The 20,483-nt window shown below is 43.2% G+C and overlaps 1 protein-coding gene and 1 long non-coding RNA gene across 4 annotated transcripts in view; one reads left to right on the top strand and one right to left on the bottom strand.

Moving 5' to 3' along the window:
- The window catches only part of LOC138945457 (uncharacterized), a 350,740-nt gene that overhangs the window by 74,888 nt on the left and 255,369 nt on the right, over window positions 1-20,483 (top strand). The gene's annotated exons all lie outside the window — the stretch shown is intronic.
- Window positions 1-20,483, bottom strand: part of LOC138945451 (leucine-rich repeat and calponin homology domain-containing protein 1-like) — a 114,509-nt gene that overhangs the window by 4,820 nt on the left and 89,206 nt on the right. Inside the window, exons 20-25 of one of the 3 annotated variants that reach the window (XM_070316880.1) lie at window positions 18,094-18,219; window positions 16,926-17,019; window positions 16,088-16,153; window positions 9,905-10,014; window positions 6,336-6,473; window positions 5,171-5,248 (exon numbers count right to left, since the gene is read on the bottom strand). In XM_070316880.1, the coding sequence (XP_070172981.1) occupies window positions 5,171-5,248; window positions 6,336-6,473; window positions 9,905-10,014; window positions 16,088-16,153; window positions 16,926-17,019; window positions 18,094-18,219 (612 nt within the window). Of the gene's footprint in view, window positions 1-5,170; window positions 5,249-6,335; window positions 6,474-9,904; window positions 10,027-16,087; window positions 16,154-16,925; window positions 17,020-18,093; window positions 18,220-20,483 lie in introns of all 3 variants that reach the window. The other 2 variants (XM_070316881.1, XM_070316882.1) reach the window with 2 other exon arrangements.

Here is a 20,483-nt window from a genome sequence, read left to right as displayed (position 1 = left end):
TTTCCTCATAAAGTCTTAAAAATGTACCTCTCTTTTGAGACTGGACCCTCTCTCGACCTAAGTTTCTTGGATTATTGGAGGTCCTAACATAGAGGCACCTGAGTCTTTAACAAAATACATGCGCACACCCTGGTGACTGACACACTACATTTTTGGCTTTTCTTTTTCTTATTTTAGTGAACGTTTCAGTATGTGCAGAACCTGATTGCTAGTTGTCAATTCAAATCAACGACTTAATATTATGGCTTCCATGCATATTCTTGAGTATAAATACAAAAAACACAACCATTCCAATTTCATCCCATCCCACATACACTTTTCACATTTCTTACAACTACAGGTTAAAATGAAAACTTCCCAAATGTCAGAGAATTCTTCAATTACTTTAATCTTGTTCCTTTTTCTGTAAAATAATGTTAAAAAAAAATGAAAACACACCTAACAGAATAATGGAGAGAAAAAATGCAGAAGGCATTAAAAGAGGACAAAATAACAAACGAAAAACAACCATTAAAACATCTCAGTCTTTCTTAACAAATTAGCAAAATGTATCATATCTTTTTCTGTTCTATAGTGCAGATTTTGTTAAACAGTCACAAGGATTTTACTTTACTGTTCTATTTCTGCCACAGATTTTCAAGTGAACGTTACCAAGAGTGATATAAAGTCTCACCAGCCGAACAAAATTTAACACTTATTGACTTTATAACCACCACTTACAGTCTTTCCTAAACATATTGAACACTTTTGCTTAGTGCCAGTTTCTGCCACTGCTGGGTTGCTCCATCTGACTAATTTGCATGTGTAATAATTCAAGTCAACAAATTACGAGCCATTTCAACCAGAGTTTGCATTCCAAATCCAAAACAAAAGATTGATTGCATGTCAGCCTTCCATGCAATGCCAAGTTAGATTACTGTAGGTTTGTTAATGTTCAAGGCTGTTACTTAGATTTCACAGCTGTAAAGACATTTTTCAAAACTATTACATCAATGTTTCAAAGCTGTTGTTCAATGCTGTTAGTCAATGTTTCAAGGCTGTTATTACACATTTCAAGGCTGTTATTACACATTTCAAGGCTGTTATTACACATTTCAAGGCTGTACTCATGTTCTGATCTTGTTAACAGGCCATTATTATTGTTAGTGAAAAAATCAAAATGTAGCAACAAAAATGAAGTGGCAGAAACTGAACCAATCAAAAATGAAGCTAAAGTGGTGAACAAATCAAACAAAATATGTACAATAAAACATGCAAAAATAAAAAAATAAATCATTCACAAAACCGAACCACAATACGAGAAAATATAAACCAAAATAATGATGGAAGTAAAATCATTCATGACACATTTGTAATCAAACACAGCTAAATAAGTGAGCCAACAAAGAGTAACTGACATTAGTGCTCACTGAATTGTATATCTGGGGGAAAATCAATACATAAATAAAAATAAAAAATAAATAAAAAAACTGCACTGAATTACTTCAAATTTAACTCATGATCTTAAATTAAACATCTCAGGGCCTAGCATTGGAAAAAGTGAGTTCAGCTTACAAAGGCGGGGGTCTGGGGGCCGCAGGAGGCCCCCAGTGGGGTCCAGGGGCGGGGGAAAAAAATAGAAATAGAAATAGTGGTGAAATAGAAAAAAACTCTGAAAATAGAAAAATTTGAAGATTTTTTACCTAAAATGCCCCCCCCCCCCCCCACCCCCCCCCCCCCAAAGAAGATTGAGCAACTAAATTATGCCTTCACCAACAAGTAAAACACAGACAGAAAACAAGAAAACTGACAATCTTGTGTTATTTGGCCTAAAAGTGCCATTCCCACTTCCAGGAATACCTGGATTCTTTGTCACTGAATGGCTGACCACGTTCAACAATGTCGCTTCGAGACATTATTTCAAGTCTAGAGCCACAAAATACCGGCACAAAGCATGCTCGCGCGATGCCAGAGGAAGTGCGTGCTCAAGCAAACTGTCAAACAGATTGAGAATTGAACCGAACGGCGCACAAAACGAAAGCTGGGACTGTTTGGGTTTACCGTTTGGGAATAACAGGTTTTTTGCATTTCGGCGTACACCAAATCGAGTTCCGCGTACTGGAGATGTTATTTCGGCGTAAAGTACGCCGAACAACTTACAATGCTAGGCCCTGAGCATCTGATACTTAGAGGCACAGTGAACCTCCCGTAAACCATCACAGATACTGTCAGGCTTTTACACACAGTACAAACACCCTTCCATTTGAACGCTCACCAAACGGGAACATCCTAAGTGCCCTACGTAAAGAGCGAGCAATTTTTAAAGAATTCATTTTGCGGAGAGTGTCAGAGACAATCGGACTGTGGTGCGTTTTGGCGCTAGACCTAACTTTTAAAATCTAAATAATAAATTGACAGCTTGTTACACAAACATTCTTAAATCATAAAAGAAATCTTTTTTCATCAAGACAAGATCAATTTGATCCCATCCCACATACACTTTTCACATTTCTTACAACTACAGGTTAAAATGAAAACTTCCCAAATGTCAGAGAATTCTTCAATTACTTTAATCTTGTTCCTTTTTCTGTAAAATAATGTAAAAAAAAAAAAATGAAAACACACCTAACAGAATAATGGAGAGAAAAATTCGAAGTTTTGAAAGTTTGAAAAAAGAAAAGCCCAGAAGCAGGATCACGCAAGGTCGTGGTTCTCGTAGCAGACGACGGTTCATACCTATTGCCAGTTCCTTACTGAACAGTCAAAAGCCATCGCTAGAGTTCTTGTGAACCACAGCCGTTTGTTTCGTGCATAGTCAGAGGTACTTCATAACGTGCTATTGCAGATAAGCTCACAGCGAGTCGCATTCAAATTACTAACTGACGACTACATTGTGAAAAAGGGAAACTTGATCACACGGGTTCACAATGGCTCAGGGGTAAGATAAACCACGCAAAAATAAATTCTTTGAAAATTGCTCGCTCTTTACGGAGGGCACCTATAGGATGTTCCCGTTTGGTGAGCGTTCAAATGGAAGCGTGTTTGTACTGTGTGTAAAAGCCTGACAGTATCTGTGATGGTTTACGGGAGGCTTACTGTGCCTTTAAGTTGTTCAGTGTTACCTCTGTGTTAGGGGACATTTAGATCTTAAAAGAGAGGTAGTCTTATAATAGAGGTAATTTAATTCAATAGTACTTGAAGCAAACGTCTGAGAAAATGTGGTCTTATAGTTGAGGGTGTCTCATAATGGAGGACCTTGTAGTATCAAAAGAATGCCACACCTACAGCCCTAAAATAAAACAGGCTGTCAACTTTTCTACAGCTCACAGCAAAGCCCGGGCACTAAAGGCTGTCAACTTTTCTACAGCTCACAGCAAAGCCCGGGCACTAAAGGCTGTCAACTTTTCTACAGCTCACAGCAAAGCCCGGGCACTAAAGGCTGTCAACTTTTCTACAGCTCACAGCAAAGCCCGGGCACTAAAGGCTGTCAACTTTTCTACAGCTCACAGCAAAGCCCAGGCACTAAAGGCTGTCAACTTTTCTACAGCTCACAGCAAAGCCCGGGCACTAAAGGCTGTCCTTAATCCAGCCCAAAATTGACTTTGTGAAGTCTTTTTTATAAAAAATTAAGTTTCAAAGCTTAAAGCAGCAAAATTCATGAAGTCGACTTCCCAAAGTTGACTTAGCACAATTATCAGGCTTTATGCGCAGCACATGCCCCCCTTTTTTTTTAATCACCACAACCCTATTCTGAATTCTGTCCCAGATCTGAAAACACCATTACTTAATCCGTCTCTAAAATACACATGCACACACACTGTCCCAGCCACTAAAACGTCATACCGTCAGCAAAAACACCAGCCACAAAACTGCAGGAAGATCTGCTACAGAACCCAAAACATTTGTCACAACATCAAACGACCACCCCAACAGCAAACTTCACATGAAGATCTTGTAACAAAAAGAAAGTCAACAACAACATCAAAATTAATAATAAAAAGAAGGAGAAAAAAGTGAGACAGATAAAGAGAAGAGATAAAAAGCAGTCTGATGGGAAATGATCCAGATAATATCACATAAACACGGCTAGAAGCAACACATGAATCCTGACAACTAATTATATTCTAATGGTTTTTCTTTTTCTTTTGATTGTTGCTTCTTTTGAGTAAATGCGTGAAATCCATATCAACAGAGAATTTGAGGACGACTACATTTAACACAAAAAAAGGAATTCACCTGCTTAATAAACAAAAACAATAGCTGCTATATGCGAAAAGGTTCTTATAATATTCTGATGAACCTGGTTTATAGTTATACAAAACAAAAGTTTACTAACACGCGCCACAAACATGTACATATTCTAAAATATATATTCTAAAAACAAAAACAACTCTGGAACTTATTATCACAGGCTTTAATACAACTGATTGCCTTAGTCAGTCAAGCGAGTACACTTTCAGAGCACGCACACACGCACGCACGCACACACACACACACACACACACACAGAGGAACATGCACTATACAATGGTTCAAGACAATAATTCAAATATTTACAAAAGATACATTCAGGAATCGCATATCTAAAAAAAAGTGCATGATTTAAAAACGCTTGATGCACAAATACAGCTTCAATGAAACAATGTGATGTCATGAATACAATGTGATGTCATGAATACAATGTGATGTCATGAATACAATGTGATGTCATGAATACAATGTGATGTCATGAATACGATGTGATGTCATGAATACAATACAGAGACAAAAAGGAGGGTTTGAAAAAAAGGCTTAAACATGTACAGGAAGAAATGGTAAAAATCTGTATTCACAAAAAAGACAAAACTTATTGCTGAGTGTGCACAGAAAAATAATAATGGCCTTTGTGAAAGCTGACGACTAATTGTATCCAGTATCGACTTGCATTTTTATCACAATGTAATTTAAATAAACACACTACACAAGACTTACTGCAAACTGCCCTTTATGTTTAACGTGATCTCAACCAAGACTTTCTTCAGATACGATCATCATATTCAACAGAGTGTAACCGTTGTACTTTAATCATCATGATATGCCAACCAACAAATCACCTTCACATTTTCTGATTTTGCTACTGGTGAAATGACAAAATCAATAAACATTATTTTTTCAAAGATGAAACTGAAACTGATAGAGGTAGAAATCTTACTTGGTCAACGCCGATTTTCCTGCAGGCATCCAAGAAGTTCTCCACGTTTCGTCGACACTTTGCCAACGTCAGTTTGGGCTGCGAACAGAAAGCAATGTACCGTTTGTCACAGATGAGCTACACGTTGTCATATTTATCCATCATCTTACACATTATCAAATCAGTCAAATAACAAATCAGTCACTGATTAAATGAACTGATTGATTATTTTCTGCTTGGCACCACACACAAAAATCCAATCAAACAAAATCAGTCCACCCATCAATTAATCAAATAAACAAACACTCCTGTATTTTCACTGATTTCCAACATCACCCGTCGAGTCCAAACTGCAGTTAGGCCAACAACAACAAAAAGTCTGTTTACGGTATCCCGACCGACCCTATTTTTTCGCGCGACCCTAGACTTTTTTTTGGCATTTGGGGGGGGGGGGGGGGGGGGGAATTTGTTTTTTTGGCAAAATAACTGAAAAATATGGGGTTTTTTAGGAAAAAAAAAATCCCAACCTACCGACCCAATTTTTTTGCCTATGTTACCGTAAACAGCCTTTTTTTTCTTTTTTTTGGCCTTAGCAAACATTGTCTCCCTTACACTCTGTCAGGTTTGTATGGAATGTGAAAGAGTGAGTACTTGCTTTTGCTCGGACAAAGATTGACATGTGCTTCCTGTACACGTGTTCAAGACACGCGTCACCCTAGCTAGTGACTGGTCTATAGTATAATGTCATGGTGAGAAATAATGTCACGTACTGGAGAAACTTTTCCACGTGTCATTATAGGCCAGTGGCAGTGACTATAGCAAGAGGGTGTGTCTCAAACACACGTACAGGAAGCACGTGTCAATATTTGTCAGACCAAAAGCCAGGGTACTCACTCTTTCACAAACCTTACAACCCCGACAGTTATTTTCCGAAATTCGTCTATTGGCATACAAATCAGCCCCTACAACCCTACATGCAACACTAACACACCACACAAAATACATACCCCACCACCACCCAACCCCCCTCTTTGCCACACACACACACCCGCACGCACTTACACACACCCTAACACCCACACACACACACCCCAACACACACACACACCCCATCACACACACACACACACACACACACACACACACCCCAACACACACACACACACACACACACACACACACTGACCACAGCAGGTGAAGGAACATGGATGCTGGCGACGGATCGCGGGCGAATCTGATTGGCCAGGTGACACAGCACCACGCCGTCTCTTAGCGCCTCAGGTAAGTTGTCGGGTAACGTCACCTTTAGCCGCGACTCTATCGTCTGCACACACAGCCACACCTTCGTCACCACTACTGCCGTACACAATGACTATAACTTCTAATAATTATCATTCATGAAAGATAAAAACAAAATTTCCATGCACATTTTGTAGCGTCCCTAGCTAAATAGCAGATGACTATTACATTCCATCCTTACTACAGACAAACCGTAGCAACTGATAGGCAGATCTGCTTGGAGTTCTACCCATCCAATCTCATCTCCCCCACCCCCACAACTGCCATTTACCTGTCTGAGCGTTTTTATTTAGTACAGGCTTTTTTCAACCAACCACATTTGTTTCGTGCCATACAAGGAAGTGCTACATCACAAATGTTGCGTACACGTCATTTCCGGTTGGCGGTGAAACGAAGTTCACACCAAAACACAAACGACTTTCGTTGATTTGGGCGATTCTACGAATCTACTTTCGTTGACTTTGTAATCATGTTTTGGTTATTTTTGTATGTAAACCTTTAGTTTATTGGATATAGGTTACCTGATCGTTATTTTAACTGTTCATATCTTCCTACTTTAAGGTCTGGAGTGGACGCTAAAGTCGATCTTTCACTGCATTTCTGTAGCATACATTTGCCTAGGTTGCGCTTAGGAAAATCAAAGATGGCGGCCCGGAGCCGGGGGTTGCCGCTTCACGACTTTAGAGCTCTATTTCTTCCCTAATATCAATAGAATACTTATATTTATAGGGCAGACCTTAATTTGTGAACTGGCTCACTTTGAACAGTTATAAATTGTATGAGTAGAGCTTCGGGTTGCAAATTAATCGCACATAACACACATCGCACTTCTTCTGCCAACAGAACTTCTCTGCTGGCGTCAGTCTAAACCGCGACACTTTTTAACATGCGCTGTTGAGTTTCGTTGTGAGCGCGCATCCCAGCGGCAAGAGAAAATGAGGTGGTGAAGAGAAAGTGGTGGGCTTTGTTCTTGTCTCTAAATCTAGCTATTACCAGACCAGGGAACCCCTGTTTTGCACTTAGTGTGCTCAAGCAAACTTGGTGTATTTTAAAAAAAAATTAGCGTATTCCACACAGCATTTCATTTGAACATCCATGATTCAAACTTATTTCACACGCGTCCGTCGCATCGTTTATAATTAAGTTTACCAAAACATTTAAAACAAATGCTTCTTTCAATGTTTACTGACAAAAACAGTAATCATGTGTCAAAACACTGGATCAGCTTCAAGATGCGCTTGTGAAGAAAATGATCTAGGAATTTTTCTGGACGTATTTCTTTCCACTGACCGTACCGATTGTATTCTAGACAATCATGCGTACAAAATACGACGAAATCTTATGGGTTCCCAGGTCTGTACCCGTGTCCTACTTAACCTCCCCCCATTGCCCTCCCCCCCTTTACCTGTCTGAGCATTTCTAGCTGCTGGTTCTCCTCTCTCTGCTGGTCCTCGCGGCGCCGGATGGTGTCCCTATCCTGTCCTCCCCCGTTAACTTAACTGTTGGTTGTCCCTCCCGTTTACCTGACTGAGCATTTCTAGCTGTTGGTTGTCCCCCTTGTTTACCTGTCTGAGCATTTCTAGGTGTTGGTTGTCACACCCCACCCCCCCCCCCCCACCCTCCCGTTTACCTGACTGAGCATTTCTAGCTGTTGGTTGTTCCTCCCCCCGTTTACCTGTCTGAGCATTTCTAGCTGTTGGTTGTCCCCCACTGTTTACCTGTCTGAGCATTTCTAGCTGTTGGTCGTTCCCTCCCCCCCTTACCTGTCTGAGCATTTTTAGCTGTTGGCAGGGTTCCTGCAGGGCAGAGCTGATACAATTCAAGGAGTTTTCAAGGACATTTCCAGGACCAAATAAATGCTTTTCAAGGACATGATTTTCCCCAATTTAATGCAAAGCACCAAGCTTACCTTCAGGAAGGGAAGCAACTACAGGTGACTAGTAATAGTTAGTTCGTCTGCTTTAATTTGTTTTCACTCGATCTTTTATTCTCCCAAAATGTGTGTACTGTATTTGACGAAAAAAAAGGGGGTTGCATTTTTTTTTAAATAAGACAAGCTGCTGACGAAATGTATAGGCAACAATTTGGAAAAATCAAGTACTTTTCAATGACTATTTAACAAAACTCTATTTTCAAGCACTTTTCAAGGCCTGGAAAAGGTTTTCCAATTTTCAAGGAGTTTTCCAGGGTTCAAGGACTCTGTACGAACCCTGTGTTGGTTGTTCCCCACCGTTTACCTGTCTGAGCATTTCTAGCTGTTGGTCGTGCCCCCCCCCCCCCCCCCCTCCCCCCGTTTACCTGTCTGAGCATTTCTAGCTGCTGGTTCTCCCCGTTTACCTGTCTGAGCATTTCTAGCTCTTGGTTGTCCCCCTTGTATACCTGTCTGAGCATTTCTAGCTGCTGGTTCTTCCCGTTTACCTGTCTGAGCATTTCTAGCTGCTGGTTCTCCCCGTTTACCTGTCTGAGCATTTCTAGCTGCTGGTTGTCCCCGTTTACCTGTCTGAGCATTTCTAGCTGCTGGTTGTCCCCGTTTACCTGTCTGAGCATTTCTAGCTGCTGGTTGTCCCCGTTTACCTGTCTGAGCATTTCTAGCTGCTGGTTGTCCCCGTTTACCTGTCTGAGCATTTCTAGCTGCTGGTTGTCCCCGTTTACCTGTCTGAGCATTTCTAACTGCTGGTTCTTCCCGTTTACCTATCTGAGCATTTCTAACTGCTGGTTCTTCCCGTTTACCTGTCTGAGCATTTCTAACTGCTGGTTCTTCCCGTTTACCTGTCTGAGCATTTCTAGCTGCTGGTTCTTCCCGTTTACCTATCTGAGCATTTCTAACTGCTGGTTCTTCCCGTTTACCTGTCTGAGCATTTCTAACTGCTGGTTCTTCCCGTTTACCTGTCTGAGCATTTCTAACTGCTGGTTCTTCCCGTTTACCTGTCTGAGCATTTCTAACTGCTGGTTCTTCCCGTTTACCTGTCTGAGCATTTCTAACTGCTGGTTCTTCCCGTTTACCTGTCTGAGCATTTCTAACTGCTGGTTCTTCCCGTTTACCTGTCTGAGCATTTCTAACTGCTGGTTCTTCCCGTTTACCTGTCTGAGCATTTCTAACTGCTGGTTCTTCCCGTTTACCTGTCTGAGCATTTCTAGCTGCTGGTTCTCCCCTTGTTTCCCTGTCTGAGCATTTCTAGCTGTTGGTTGTCCCCCTTGTTTACCTGTCTGAGCATTTCTAGCTGTTGGTTGTCCCCCTTGTTTCCCTGTCTGAGCATTTCTAGCTGTTGGTTGTCCCCCTTGTTTCCCTGTCTGAGCATTTCTAGCTGTTGGTTGTCCCCCTTGTTTCCCTGTCTGAGCATTTCTAGCTGTTGGTTGTCTCCCACTGTTTACCTGTCTGAGCATTTCTAGCTGTTGGTTGTCCCCCTTGTTTACCTGTCTGAGCATTTCTAGCTGTTGGTTGTCCCCCTTGTTTACCTGTCTGAGCATTTCTAGCTGCTCGTTCTCCTCCCTCTGCTGGTCCTCGCGGCGCCGGATGGTGAAGTTGGGGTTGGCGTCTTTGTATTCCTCCAGCATCTTGATGGCCCCTGCAGACAACACTGAACGTCCAGTTGGCCGTTTTACTCTCTGTTAGTAGTCAGGCTTAGTAGCAGCAAACATCATGCAATGCCTTACAAGCAAGACATATTGACAGCAGAGAGTCTGCAGGGAAAGGGATACAAACAGAACTGATATGGGCAGCCCTTACAAGCAAGAAGCATGGGTTTAAAGTATAAGAGAGAGATGGGAGTGATAATTCTAAAAGACCTCCAACAAATCTGAAATCAGGTCTGATAAGTCTTAAATGGGGGTACATTTGCAGAAGTTACAAACAAAAAGTCTGAGAAAACAGGGTCTTAAAAGTGAGGGAGTCTTAAATTGGGGGAGGGGGGGGAGTCTTATATAAGGGGGGTTCCACTGTAGCGGAAAGAGAAAGGACAGAGCCACAAGGCGACCTTAACTTTTTATTTTTCTCTTGGTAGCATACCCATGAGTTGAGGGGGTGGGGAGAAAAAGAAACTATAGTTTTATTGGCTCCACGTAAGTGTAGCCTATGCGATGATAAACTGTGTCTGTCTGTGCGTGCGTATGTATGTATGTATGTATGTATGTATGTATGTATGTGTGTATGTCTGTGGTAGAAACTTTAACATTTCCGAGTCTATGGATTACGTCAGTCTCGGTCAAAAGTGTTCGACGTGTGTGATAGAAACTATTTGAAGACGTCACATTATGACGTAAGAGGGTTAGACGTCACGCAAAGGAATTACTGAAAGTCTCGGTCATTGTTATTGTGAGCGGGCCGAGACTTCTTGGCAGATCCAGGGTCTCGCTTTCTTGCATAGTTTCACCTATGCTTACTGTGTGTGTGTGTGTGTGTGTGTGTGTGTGTGTGTGTGTGTGTGTGTGTGTGTGTGTGTGTGTGTGTGTGTGTATGTGTGACGGAGTGATTGAGTTTGTGTTACTGTTTGTCGATTTCTTACGTGAGCCTTGAAGGCTTCGCCTCTTATTTTTAATAGCAAGAGTAAGTAATGTCATATCCTTACGGAACGGGAAGCAAGAGAGAGAGGGTGAGGGAAGGGGCTGCAAAGGGATTTTTACGGACAGATCCACAACGGACAGATCCACAACGGACAGATCCACAACGGACAGATCCACAAGGCGAATTTACTCTGAGTATAAACATCATCATAGAAAGGGGCTGTGTTACAGAAGCAAAATACAGCCAGGAAGAACAAAGAGAATTGAATGTCTACAAGATGTCTTTACTCTCTGATACTATTGTCTTGGTAGTCTCAGCAAGATATGGCCAGTAAGTCTATTGGACTGGCAATTCATTCCTTGAATTTAGAAGAAAATGCTGGGAAACAGAAAAGTCAGTTAAAAAAATAAATCAAATTGGCAATTACACATCATCTAGAACGTCCAAAGACCTTACCAAAGAACTCATACCATTACTAAAACAACAAGCAGTTCAAAGATCAAAATCAGGAAACTTGGTACAATTATATTTACACACAGTTGTTACAACTAACTGTTTTGCATAATATATTTCTGAATTCAGTGACAAAATCAAAGTGAGCTCACTCACGTGTAACGATTAAAGGAAATCGTCAGAAACAGCCAGCCAGTATGTACACATACAAAAAGTTGAAAAACAGCTAAATGTTTTTCATAACTTCACAGCAAAACGGCAATTAGTACATACACTAATACATTAGTTATCATAGTCATAAGTCAGCCGGTAAACAGCACCTCTAAACAAACACAAATTCACTCTGAACAAACAAGGAATACATGTATACATATATATATAATGACAGTAACTGTGTGGTAGCATTGACAACTACAGTGAAAGACTACAGGTGCACTGGCTACAATGAAGTGGAGACTTAAGGTCAAGGTTGTTTCAAGGGCAGTCAGAAAAGCTCACAGCAATGTGAAACATGCACAGAAAATGCCACTGATAGAAAAATTGCAGGAGAATTAAAGGAAGTGGGTGGGGTGAGTATCACAATGAACAACAGCAACTCATGAATAGAGCACAGAAAATGTCACTGATTCACAGAAAAATGAGTCATCTGCAGCAAAGCTTATCAACTATAGGGAGGGGAGGATGGTTGATACAGACTGCCTTCTCTTTCAAAGAAAAACACAAAGAAACGAAAATACCAGCTTGCAAGAATATTTGACTCTTGAGTGGGTCGGTTGGTGGGTGTGATCAGGGTGGGTGTGATCAGGGTGGGTGGATGGGTTGGTGGGTGTGATCAGGGTGGGTGGGTCGGTTGGTGGGTGTGATCAGGGTGGGTGGGTCGGTTGGTGGGTGTGATCAGGGTGAGTGAGACGGTTGGTGGGTGTGATCAGGGTGGGTGGGTCGGTTGGTGGGTGTGATCAGGGTGGGTGGGTCGGTTGGTGGGTGTGATCAGGGTGGGTGGGTCGGTTGGTGGGTGTGATCAGGGTGGGTGGGTCGGTTGGTGGATGTGATCAGGGTGGGTGTGATCAGGGTGGGTGTGATCAGGGTGGGTGGATGGGTTGGTGGGTGTGATCAGGGTGGGTGTGATCAGGGTGGGTGGGTCGGTTGGTGGGTGTGATCAGGGTGAGTGGATGGGTTGGTGGGTGTGATCAGGGTGGGTGTGATCAGGGTGGGTGGGTGGGTTGGTGGGTGTGATCAGGGTGGGTGGATGGGTGGGTGGGTGTGATCAGGGTGGGTGGATGGGTTGGTGGGTGTGATCAGGGTAAGTGGATGGGTTGGTGGGTGTGATCAGGGTGGGTGGATGGGTTGGCGGGTGTGATCAGGGTGGGTGGGTCGGTTGGTGGGTGTGATCAGGGTGAGTGGATGGGTTGGTGGGTGTGATCAGGGTAGGGTGGATGGGTTGGTGGGTGTGATCAGGGTGGGTGTGATCAGGGTGGGTGGGTGGATGGGTTGGTGGGTGTGATCAGGGTGGGTGGATGGGTTGGCGGGTGTGATCAGGGAGGGTGGATGGGTTGGTGGGTGTGATCAGGGAGGGTGGATGGGTTGGTGGGTGTGATCAGGGTAGTGGATGGGTTGGTGGGTGTGATCAGGGTGGGTGTGATCAGGGTGGGTGGGTGGATGGGTTGGTGGGTGTGATCAGGGTGGGTGGATGGGTTGGCGGGTGTGATCAGGGAGGGTGGATGGGTTGGTGGGTGTGATCAGGGTGGGTGGATGGGTTGGTGGGTGTGATCAGGGTGGGTGAGTCGGTTGGTGGGTGTGATCAGGGTGGGTGGATGGGTTGGTGGGTGTGATCAGGGTGGGTGTGATCAGGGTGGGTGGATGGGTTGGTGGGTGTGATCAGTGTGGGAGGATGCGTTGGTGGGTGTGATCAGGGTGGGTGGGTTGGTAGGTGTGATCAGGGTGGGTGGATGGGTTTGTGGGTGTGATCAGGGTGGGTGTGATCAGGGTGGGTGGATGGGTTGGTGGGTGTGATCAGGGTGGGTGGGTGGGTTGGTGGGTGTGATCAGGGTGGGTGGATGGGTTGGTGGGTGTGATCAGGGTGGGTGGATGGGTTGGTGGGTGTGATCAGGGTGGGTGGATGGGTTGGTGGGTGTGATCAAGGTGGATGGATGGGTTGGTGGGAGTGATCAGGGTGGGTGTGATCAGGGTGGGTGGATGGGTTGGTGGGTGTGATCAGGGTGGGTGGATGGGTGGGTGGTTGTGATCAGGGTGGGTGTATGGGTTGGTGGGTGTGATCAGGGTGGGTGTGATCAGGGTGGGTGTGATCAGGGTGGGTGGATGGGTTAGGTGTGATCAGGGTGGGTGGATGGGTTGGTGGGTGTGATCAGGGTGGGTGTGATCAGGGTGGGTGGATGGGTTGGTGGGTGTGATCAGGGTGGGTGTGATCAGGGTGGGTGGCTGGGTTGGTGGGTGTGATCAGGGTGGGTGGGTGTGATCAGGGTGGGTGGATGGGTTGGTGGGTGTGATCAGGATGGGTGGATGGGTTGGTGGGTGTGATCAGGGTGGGTTGGTGGGTGTGATCAGGGTTTGGTGGGTGGGTTGGTGGCTGTGATCAGGGTGGGTGTGATCAGGGTTTGGTGGGTGGATTGGTGGGTGTGATCAGGGTGGGTGTGATGAGGGTGGGCAGGGAAGGAGAGAGGGTGTGGAGACACAGATCTGCGGAGGATTACAAGACAGTTCACACCGGAAAGATTTGCTACAGTCAAACCTGTCCAATAACGACCTCCCAAGGGACCGACCAAAAGTGATCTTTCCAGACGAATATTGGCAATAGATAAATGGATTATACATGTATTAAAAAAGAAATGTTTTAAAATGGTGTTTTTCTCTCGTAAAAACGGGATTCTTTTGGGTGGTAGTTGAGAGACGGACGTTGTTATAGAAAGGCTGTCGTTGGGGCAGGTTCGGCTGTTATGCAGAGATAGTTGTGAAGCCTGTCCTTAACTGGGCAATGTGGACTACGTGAAGTAAAGCTACTTCGCGAAGCAGGCTGCACGAAGCTTTAGCACTGAGTTTTCTGTAAAAAGACTTTGCAATTGCGGAGTCTTTGCGAAGTGGACTTGGGGCTCAATCAAGGACCGCCTTCAGGGTAGCTTTGACTGTTATGGAGAAATGGTTGTCAGGGTAGCTTTGACTGTTATGGAGAAATGGTTGTCAGGGTAGCTTTGACTGTTATGGAGAAATGGTTGTCAGGGTAGCTTTGATGTTATGGAGAAATGGTTGTCAGGGTTAGCTTTGACTGTTATGGAGAAATGGTTGTCAGGGTAGCTTAGACTGTTATGGAGAAATGGTTGTTACAGGGTAGCTTTGACTGTTATGGAGAAATGGTTGTCAGGGTAGCTTTGACTGTTATGGAGAAATGGTTGTCAGGGTAGCTTTGACTGTTATGGAGAAATGGTTGTCAGGGTAGCTTTGACTGTTATGGAGAAATGGTTGTTAGGGTAGCTTTGACTGTTATGGAGAAATGGTTGTCAGGGTAGCTTTGACTGTTATGGAGAAATGGTTGTCAGGGCAGCTTTGACTGGTGGTTGTCAGGGTAGCTTTGACTGTTATGGAGAAATGGTTGTCAGGGTAGGTTTGACTGTTATGGAGAGGTGGTTGTCAGGGTAGCTTTGACTGTTATGGAGAAATGGTTGTCAGGGTAGCTTTGACTGTTATGGAGAAATGGTTGTCAGGGCAGCTTTGACTTATGGAGAAATGGTTGTCAGGGTTAGCTTTGACTGTTATGGAGAAATGGTTGTCAGGGTAGCTTTGACTGTTATGGAGAAATGGTTGTTAGTGTAGCTTTGACTGTTATGGAGAAATGGTTGTCAGGGTAGCTTTGACTGTTATGGAGAAATGGTTGTCAGGGTAGCTTTGACTGTTATGGAGAAATGGTTGTCAGGGTAGGTTTGACTGTTATGGAGAGGTGGTTGTCAGGGTAGCTTTGACTGTTATGGAGAAATGGTTGTCAGGGTAGGTTCAACTGTAATGGAGAGGTGGTTGTCAGGGTAGCTTTGACTGTTATGGAGAAATGGTTGTCAGGGTAGCTTTGACTGTTATGGAAAAATGGTTGTCAGGGTAGGTTCAACTGTTATGGAGAAATGGTTGTCAGGGTAGGTTCAACTGTTATGGAGAGGTGGTTGTCAGGGTAGCTTTGACTGTTATGGAGAAATGGTTGTCAGGGTAGGTTCAACTGTTATGGAGAGATGGTTGTTAGGGTAGCTTTGACTGTTATGTAGAGGTGGTTGTTAGGGTAGGTTTGACTGTTATGGAGAGGTGGTTGTCAGGGTAGCTTTGACTGTTATGGAGAAATGGTTGTCAGGGTAGCTTTGACTGTTATGGAGAAATGGTTGTCAGGGTAGGTTTGACTGTTATGGAGAGGTGGTTGTCAGGGTAGCTTTGACTGTTATGGAGAAATGGTGTTCAGGGTAGGTTCAACTGTTATGGAGAGGTGGTTGTCAGGGTATCTTTGACTGTTATGGAGAAATGGTTGTCAGGGTAGCTTTGACTGTTATGGAGAAATGGTTGTCAGGGTAGCTTTGACTGTTATGGAGAAATGGTTGTCAGGGTAGGTTCAACTGTTATGGAGAGGTGGTTGTTAGGGCAGGTTTGACGGTACAATCTTGAAAGCAGCGCTACAGAGGATGGACGAAAAGAGAACACACCGGGCGCCTGCTTGCTGGGGAGGCCGGAGCTGCGACCGTTGCTGAGCTGTAGCCTGGACTGATGCTCTGTGTGAACAACACAACATGGTGACACACTGTACACAACTGTGGGTGGGACAACAAAACATCATCTGCTGCCTGTGAAGAAAACATTGTGAAACACTGAACATAACTGTGTAGGGGACAACAAAACAACAGCATCTGCTGCCTAACTCGTGCTACTGGTACACAAACAACTTCTGCAGGAATGCACTGGTTGGTGGTCGAAAACATCTTTGTACAATACAAATGCTGGTGCAATCTACTCTGTACAAGAATAATCACAGAGGTGATAAAAATGAATAAATGCCAGTGATTATAAATGTGAAAAACTAATGCAGAATCTGTAAAAATAAACAAAATGTAAAGATACAGTGAAAATAAAGGTGTTTTTTTTTTCTCTCAGAAAACATGCAAATTAAGGTGCATGTCAAGTAACTAATATTTCTCCTCCTTTGAACTTCTTTCAAACTTTTGCAGAAATAATCTCATTCGTGTAAAACTCATTATATTTTTACCAACATAAAAAGGGAGATTTACTTAAATACTGAAACAACAAAAATGTTAAAGTGCGCGTTAGAACATGCTTTTGAGTGAAATTTTTTAACAGTGAACAATTTAACAAAACAGGAAACACTGAAAAAGCATGACAACCACTCACAGAAATGTAAAGACTAATCTATCAAATAACGACAGTTGACGGAAAATATGTTTTCTAAATACTAGAAGGCAGTAACAACAATAACCAAAATAGAGACAAACTGATCATCCGAGGACTTGATCAGGAAAGAGTACTCACCTGAACGTGCATTTCTGCCGGTAGTTGTGGCCCCTGGTCTTGCATTACTGCTCGACGTCTGCCGTTTATTGTCGCTCTCTGCTGCACCGGGTTTCTGTTTAATTGCACACATGACATTCACCTTGAGATTTGTATCGTCTTCGTTAAACACGCGAGTACAGTATTTTTTGGTCTTTTTATTTTTCCCTCTCATGCCATTGTTCTGCATTCACCTTGAGATTTCCTTCCTGGAGGAATAATAGCTTCAAAAGTATCCAACAAAATAGAAAGAAAATTAAGTAAGTCACTTAACTTAAACTTTTACGTTCAGCACGAAAGAATTTGCAGTATAATACACCCCCGAGTCTAGACTGAACAAAATCTGCAAAAATAAGGTCTTAAAAAGGAGGGAGTCTTAAAATGGGGATAAATCAACAGAGGTAATGAACAGGGGGGGGGGCGCTCTTAGAAAGGGTGTTCCATCGGTCATCTTAAAGGTGGTCGTCTACATTTTTGCTTTTTTTCAATAATCTTATGGTTAGATTTTGCTAAAAAGTTATGTCAGATGATGAATGAACCATGGGGAAAAAAGTTATAGAAAAAAAAATATATGTAAAAAAAGATTTTATTTTGGGTAGCGTGACTCACGCTTCCAATATTTTGTTTTCTGTTTGCTGAGAACATGTGCTTTGCCTAAAAATACTGACCAATCAAATTCATGTCACTATGCTTATAGCCACGCCCAAACAAGTGCAGCAACAGTTTGACACTGGAGCGCTGTCCACGCTTTTTTTTAAACGCACGAAATGCACGGGATTTGAGAGGAGTTTTGCGCTTGGCATTTTCCAAATAAGGATATCCTACTATGAGTACTACGCTGGAATACTACAATGAATTTTCAAACGGCTACACTGGCTTCGTCTTTCCTGATCGAAAGGGGGTGTATTGTTGATATTTGTAGATAATAGACTCTGCATTTTAATGGTCAAATGGCGATTTCGGTATAAAAATGTAGACAAGGACCTTTAAAGACCCACACAAATATTAGTTCTAGTTTGCACCGTAAAACAGAATTCACAAACCATAAGGAATACCTCTTTGCTGACAATTTCTTATTGTACCGGCGTCTCACAAACTCATGACATGCATACAATAAAATGCCAAGGTCATGTGAAGGTCACACACTGACCTTGACCCCCATAGTGGAGGCGGTGTTGGTCTTTGGCCTGTGGTCCTCCAGGCGTGACTTGAGGCGCTGGGACTCTGCTGTGTGCTGTGTTTTCACCTGCTGGTGCTTCTGCCGGAACTCCTCCTCCTTGGAAAGACAGAAAATAATCACAGGTAAAAACCACAATCACGCCAACATCGAAGAAAACAATCACACAGTTAAAAACTATAATCAAACCAACATCAATTAATCAACCATGAATTTCTGTTCTGTCTGCTGCGAGACATGTTGGAATGAAACGCATAAACTACAGGTTAATAAAAGGCTGAGCGAGAGGAATTTAGGTTAGAGTCAGTGACGCATGTAGCAGTAAAGCAATTTATAATGGCAGATGATGCGATATATATATTAAATAACAGTTGTTTGCGAAGAAGAGATGACTGGTACAGCACTTGAAGAATGCTTGTCTATCGCTTTATCAATCCTTCAACCTCAACTGTAAGTGCAAAAAAGGGGACAAAATTAAGGTCTTTAGGAAGACAATGTAACTCTAAACTTTCTTCAAACAAAAGGGTATTAGGGACACATTAATCTGAGCCTTTAGCTTGCCTTTGAACATGGTGTACAATTACTTAATCATAAGCTGGCTTAACAGAACAAAATGTAGTACTGTACATGTTTTCTGTCCATCATGTCAGTGAACCAAGCAATTTGTTTCCATAAAACTATCAGACCAAATCCTTAAAAACACATGTACTGTTTCAGGACAATTATATCGGCAACTTTGTGCTCAGAGGATGTTGAAAGCCTGTATTAGGTAGTGAAGTGGAGATGGGCCTGTTTAAGGCTCAGAGGGTGTTGAAAGCCTGTATTAGGTAGTGAAGTGGAGATGGGCCTGTTTAAGGCTCAGAGGATGTTGAAAGCCTGTATTAGGTAGTGAAGTGGAGATGGGCCTGTTTAAGGCTCAGAGGATGTTGAAAGCCTGTATTAGGTAGTGAAGTGGAGATGGGCCTGTTTAAGGCTCAGAGGGTGTTGAAAGCCTGTATTAGGTAGTGAAGTGGAGATGGGCCTGTTTAAGGCTCAGAGGGTGTTGAAAGCCTGTATTAGGTAGTGAAGTGGAGATGGGCCTGTTTAAGGCTCAGAGGATGTTGAAAGCCTGTATTAGGTAGTGAAGTGGAGATGGGCCTGTTTAAGGCTCAGAGGGTCAATAAGAAAGCAGCAGAGATACGCAGTGTATAAGGGAAATAAGCAAAGAGTGTGTAATTGTCAAATTATTCTCGCCTCAAATGGAACATTTTTTTCTAAGCTGCGTGAGTGTCATAGCTACCCTTCATATCCCACACAAAATCAGTGATGGCGCTCATATTTTTTCAAACTGGTACACAAACTTTTATGATGAAAACTATCCAGAAAAAAGGTAGGCTGGTCATTGGAACGAGTAAGAGTCCAACTCAGAGTACCGGTTTTGTTGTTTTACCAGCAAAAAAAACGGTAGTTCTAAAATTCAACCGGTAGGTTATACCGGCAGCCAATTATTTTCCGTTTTTTTCTCATTTCAACCGGTAAAATACCGGTAATTACCGGTTAACGCCAATACTGAAAACAATTTCTTGTTGTAAACAATACACCCTAATTTGACACATTTTTCATACCACATGCAATGCATGATCACAGTATCATTTCTGAGACTGTTCTTGCATGCATCCACTCACACTCATGCATATGTGTGCACACACACACACACGCACACGGGTAGTCATAATATACCATCACCCATGAATCAACATCAAAGGCAATTAGATTTACACTGTGCAAAAAAAGTATCGCATAGGTGAATAGTTCTAAGTTCCAGACAAACATTCTGATTGGAACGCCTCGAAACTAGCTTTTGCAGTTCAGTTGAACCCGATAGTCGATTGAGTGAGCAAAATTCACCGCGCACGTGCAAGATGTGCATTTTGAAGCCAAAACGCACATTTTGTTGTTTTGTGCTCCTGTACTGCACGTTTTTTGGAGATTTCACTCGAAATTTCGCGTAAGGTTAGCTGAGCTCATGTGCCAACTTGGGCAATAAAAAGCGAAGCAATTCTGACTGATGCGGCCATTCCCTGAGGAAATGAAAAATGTCACAACTCAACGCTTCAGTACGAGAGAACGCCCTTGGCCGCCTTCAAGCAGGCCAGAGCCAATCCGAGGTTGCCAGAGCCCTGCGGGTGTCCCAGAGCACCATCTCTCGCCTCTGGCACCGTTTTCAACAAACTGGGTCGTCAGCTCCCGCGCCAAGGTCAGGACGACCTAGAGTGACGACACAGGCGCAAGATCACTACATCCGGGTCACCCATCTCAGGCATCGGTTCCATTCAGCCTCGGTGACCGCTAGGGCACTGCCTGGTGGCCGCCGCATCTCCGTG

The sequence above is a fragment of the Littorina saxatilis genome, linkage group LG13 (assembly GCF_037325665.1).
Source record: "Littorina saxatilis isolate snail1 linkage group LG13, US_GU_Lsax_2.0, whole genome shotgun sequence".
NCBI classification, from domain to species: Eukaryota; Metazoa; Mollusca; class Gastropoda; order Littorinimorpha; family Littorinidae; genus Littorina; species Littorina saxatilis.
Note: the sequence above shows the minus strand (reverse complement) of the source record. Positions and strands in the feature narration are given on the sequence as shown.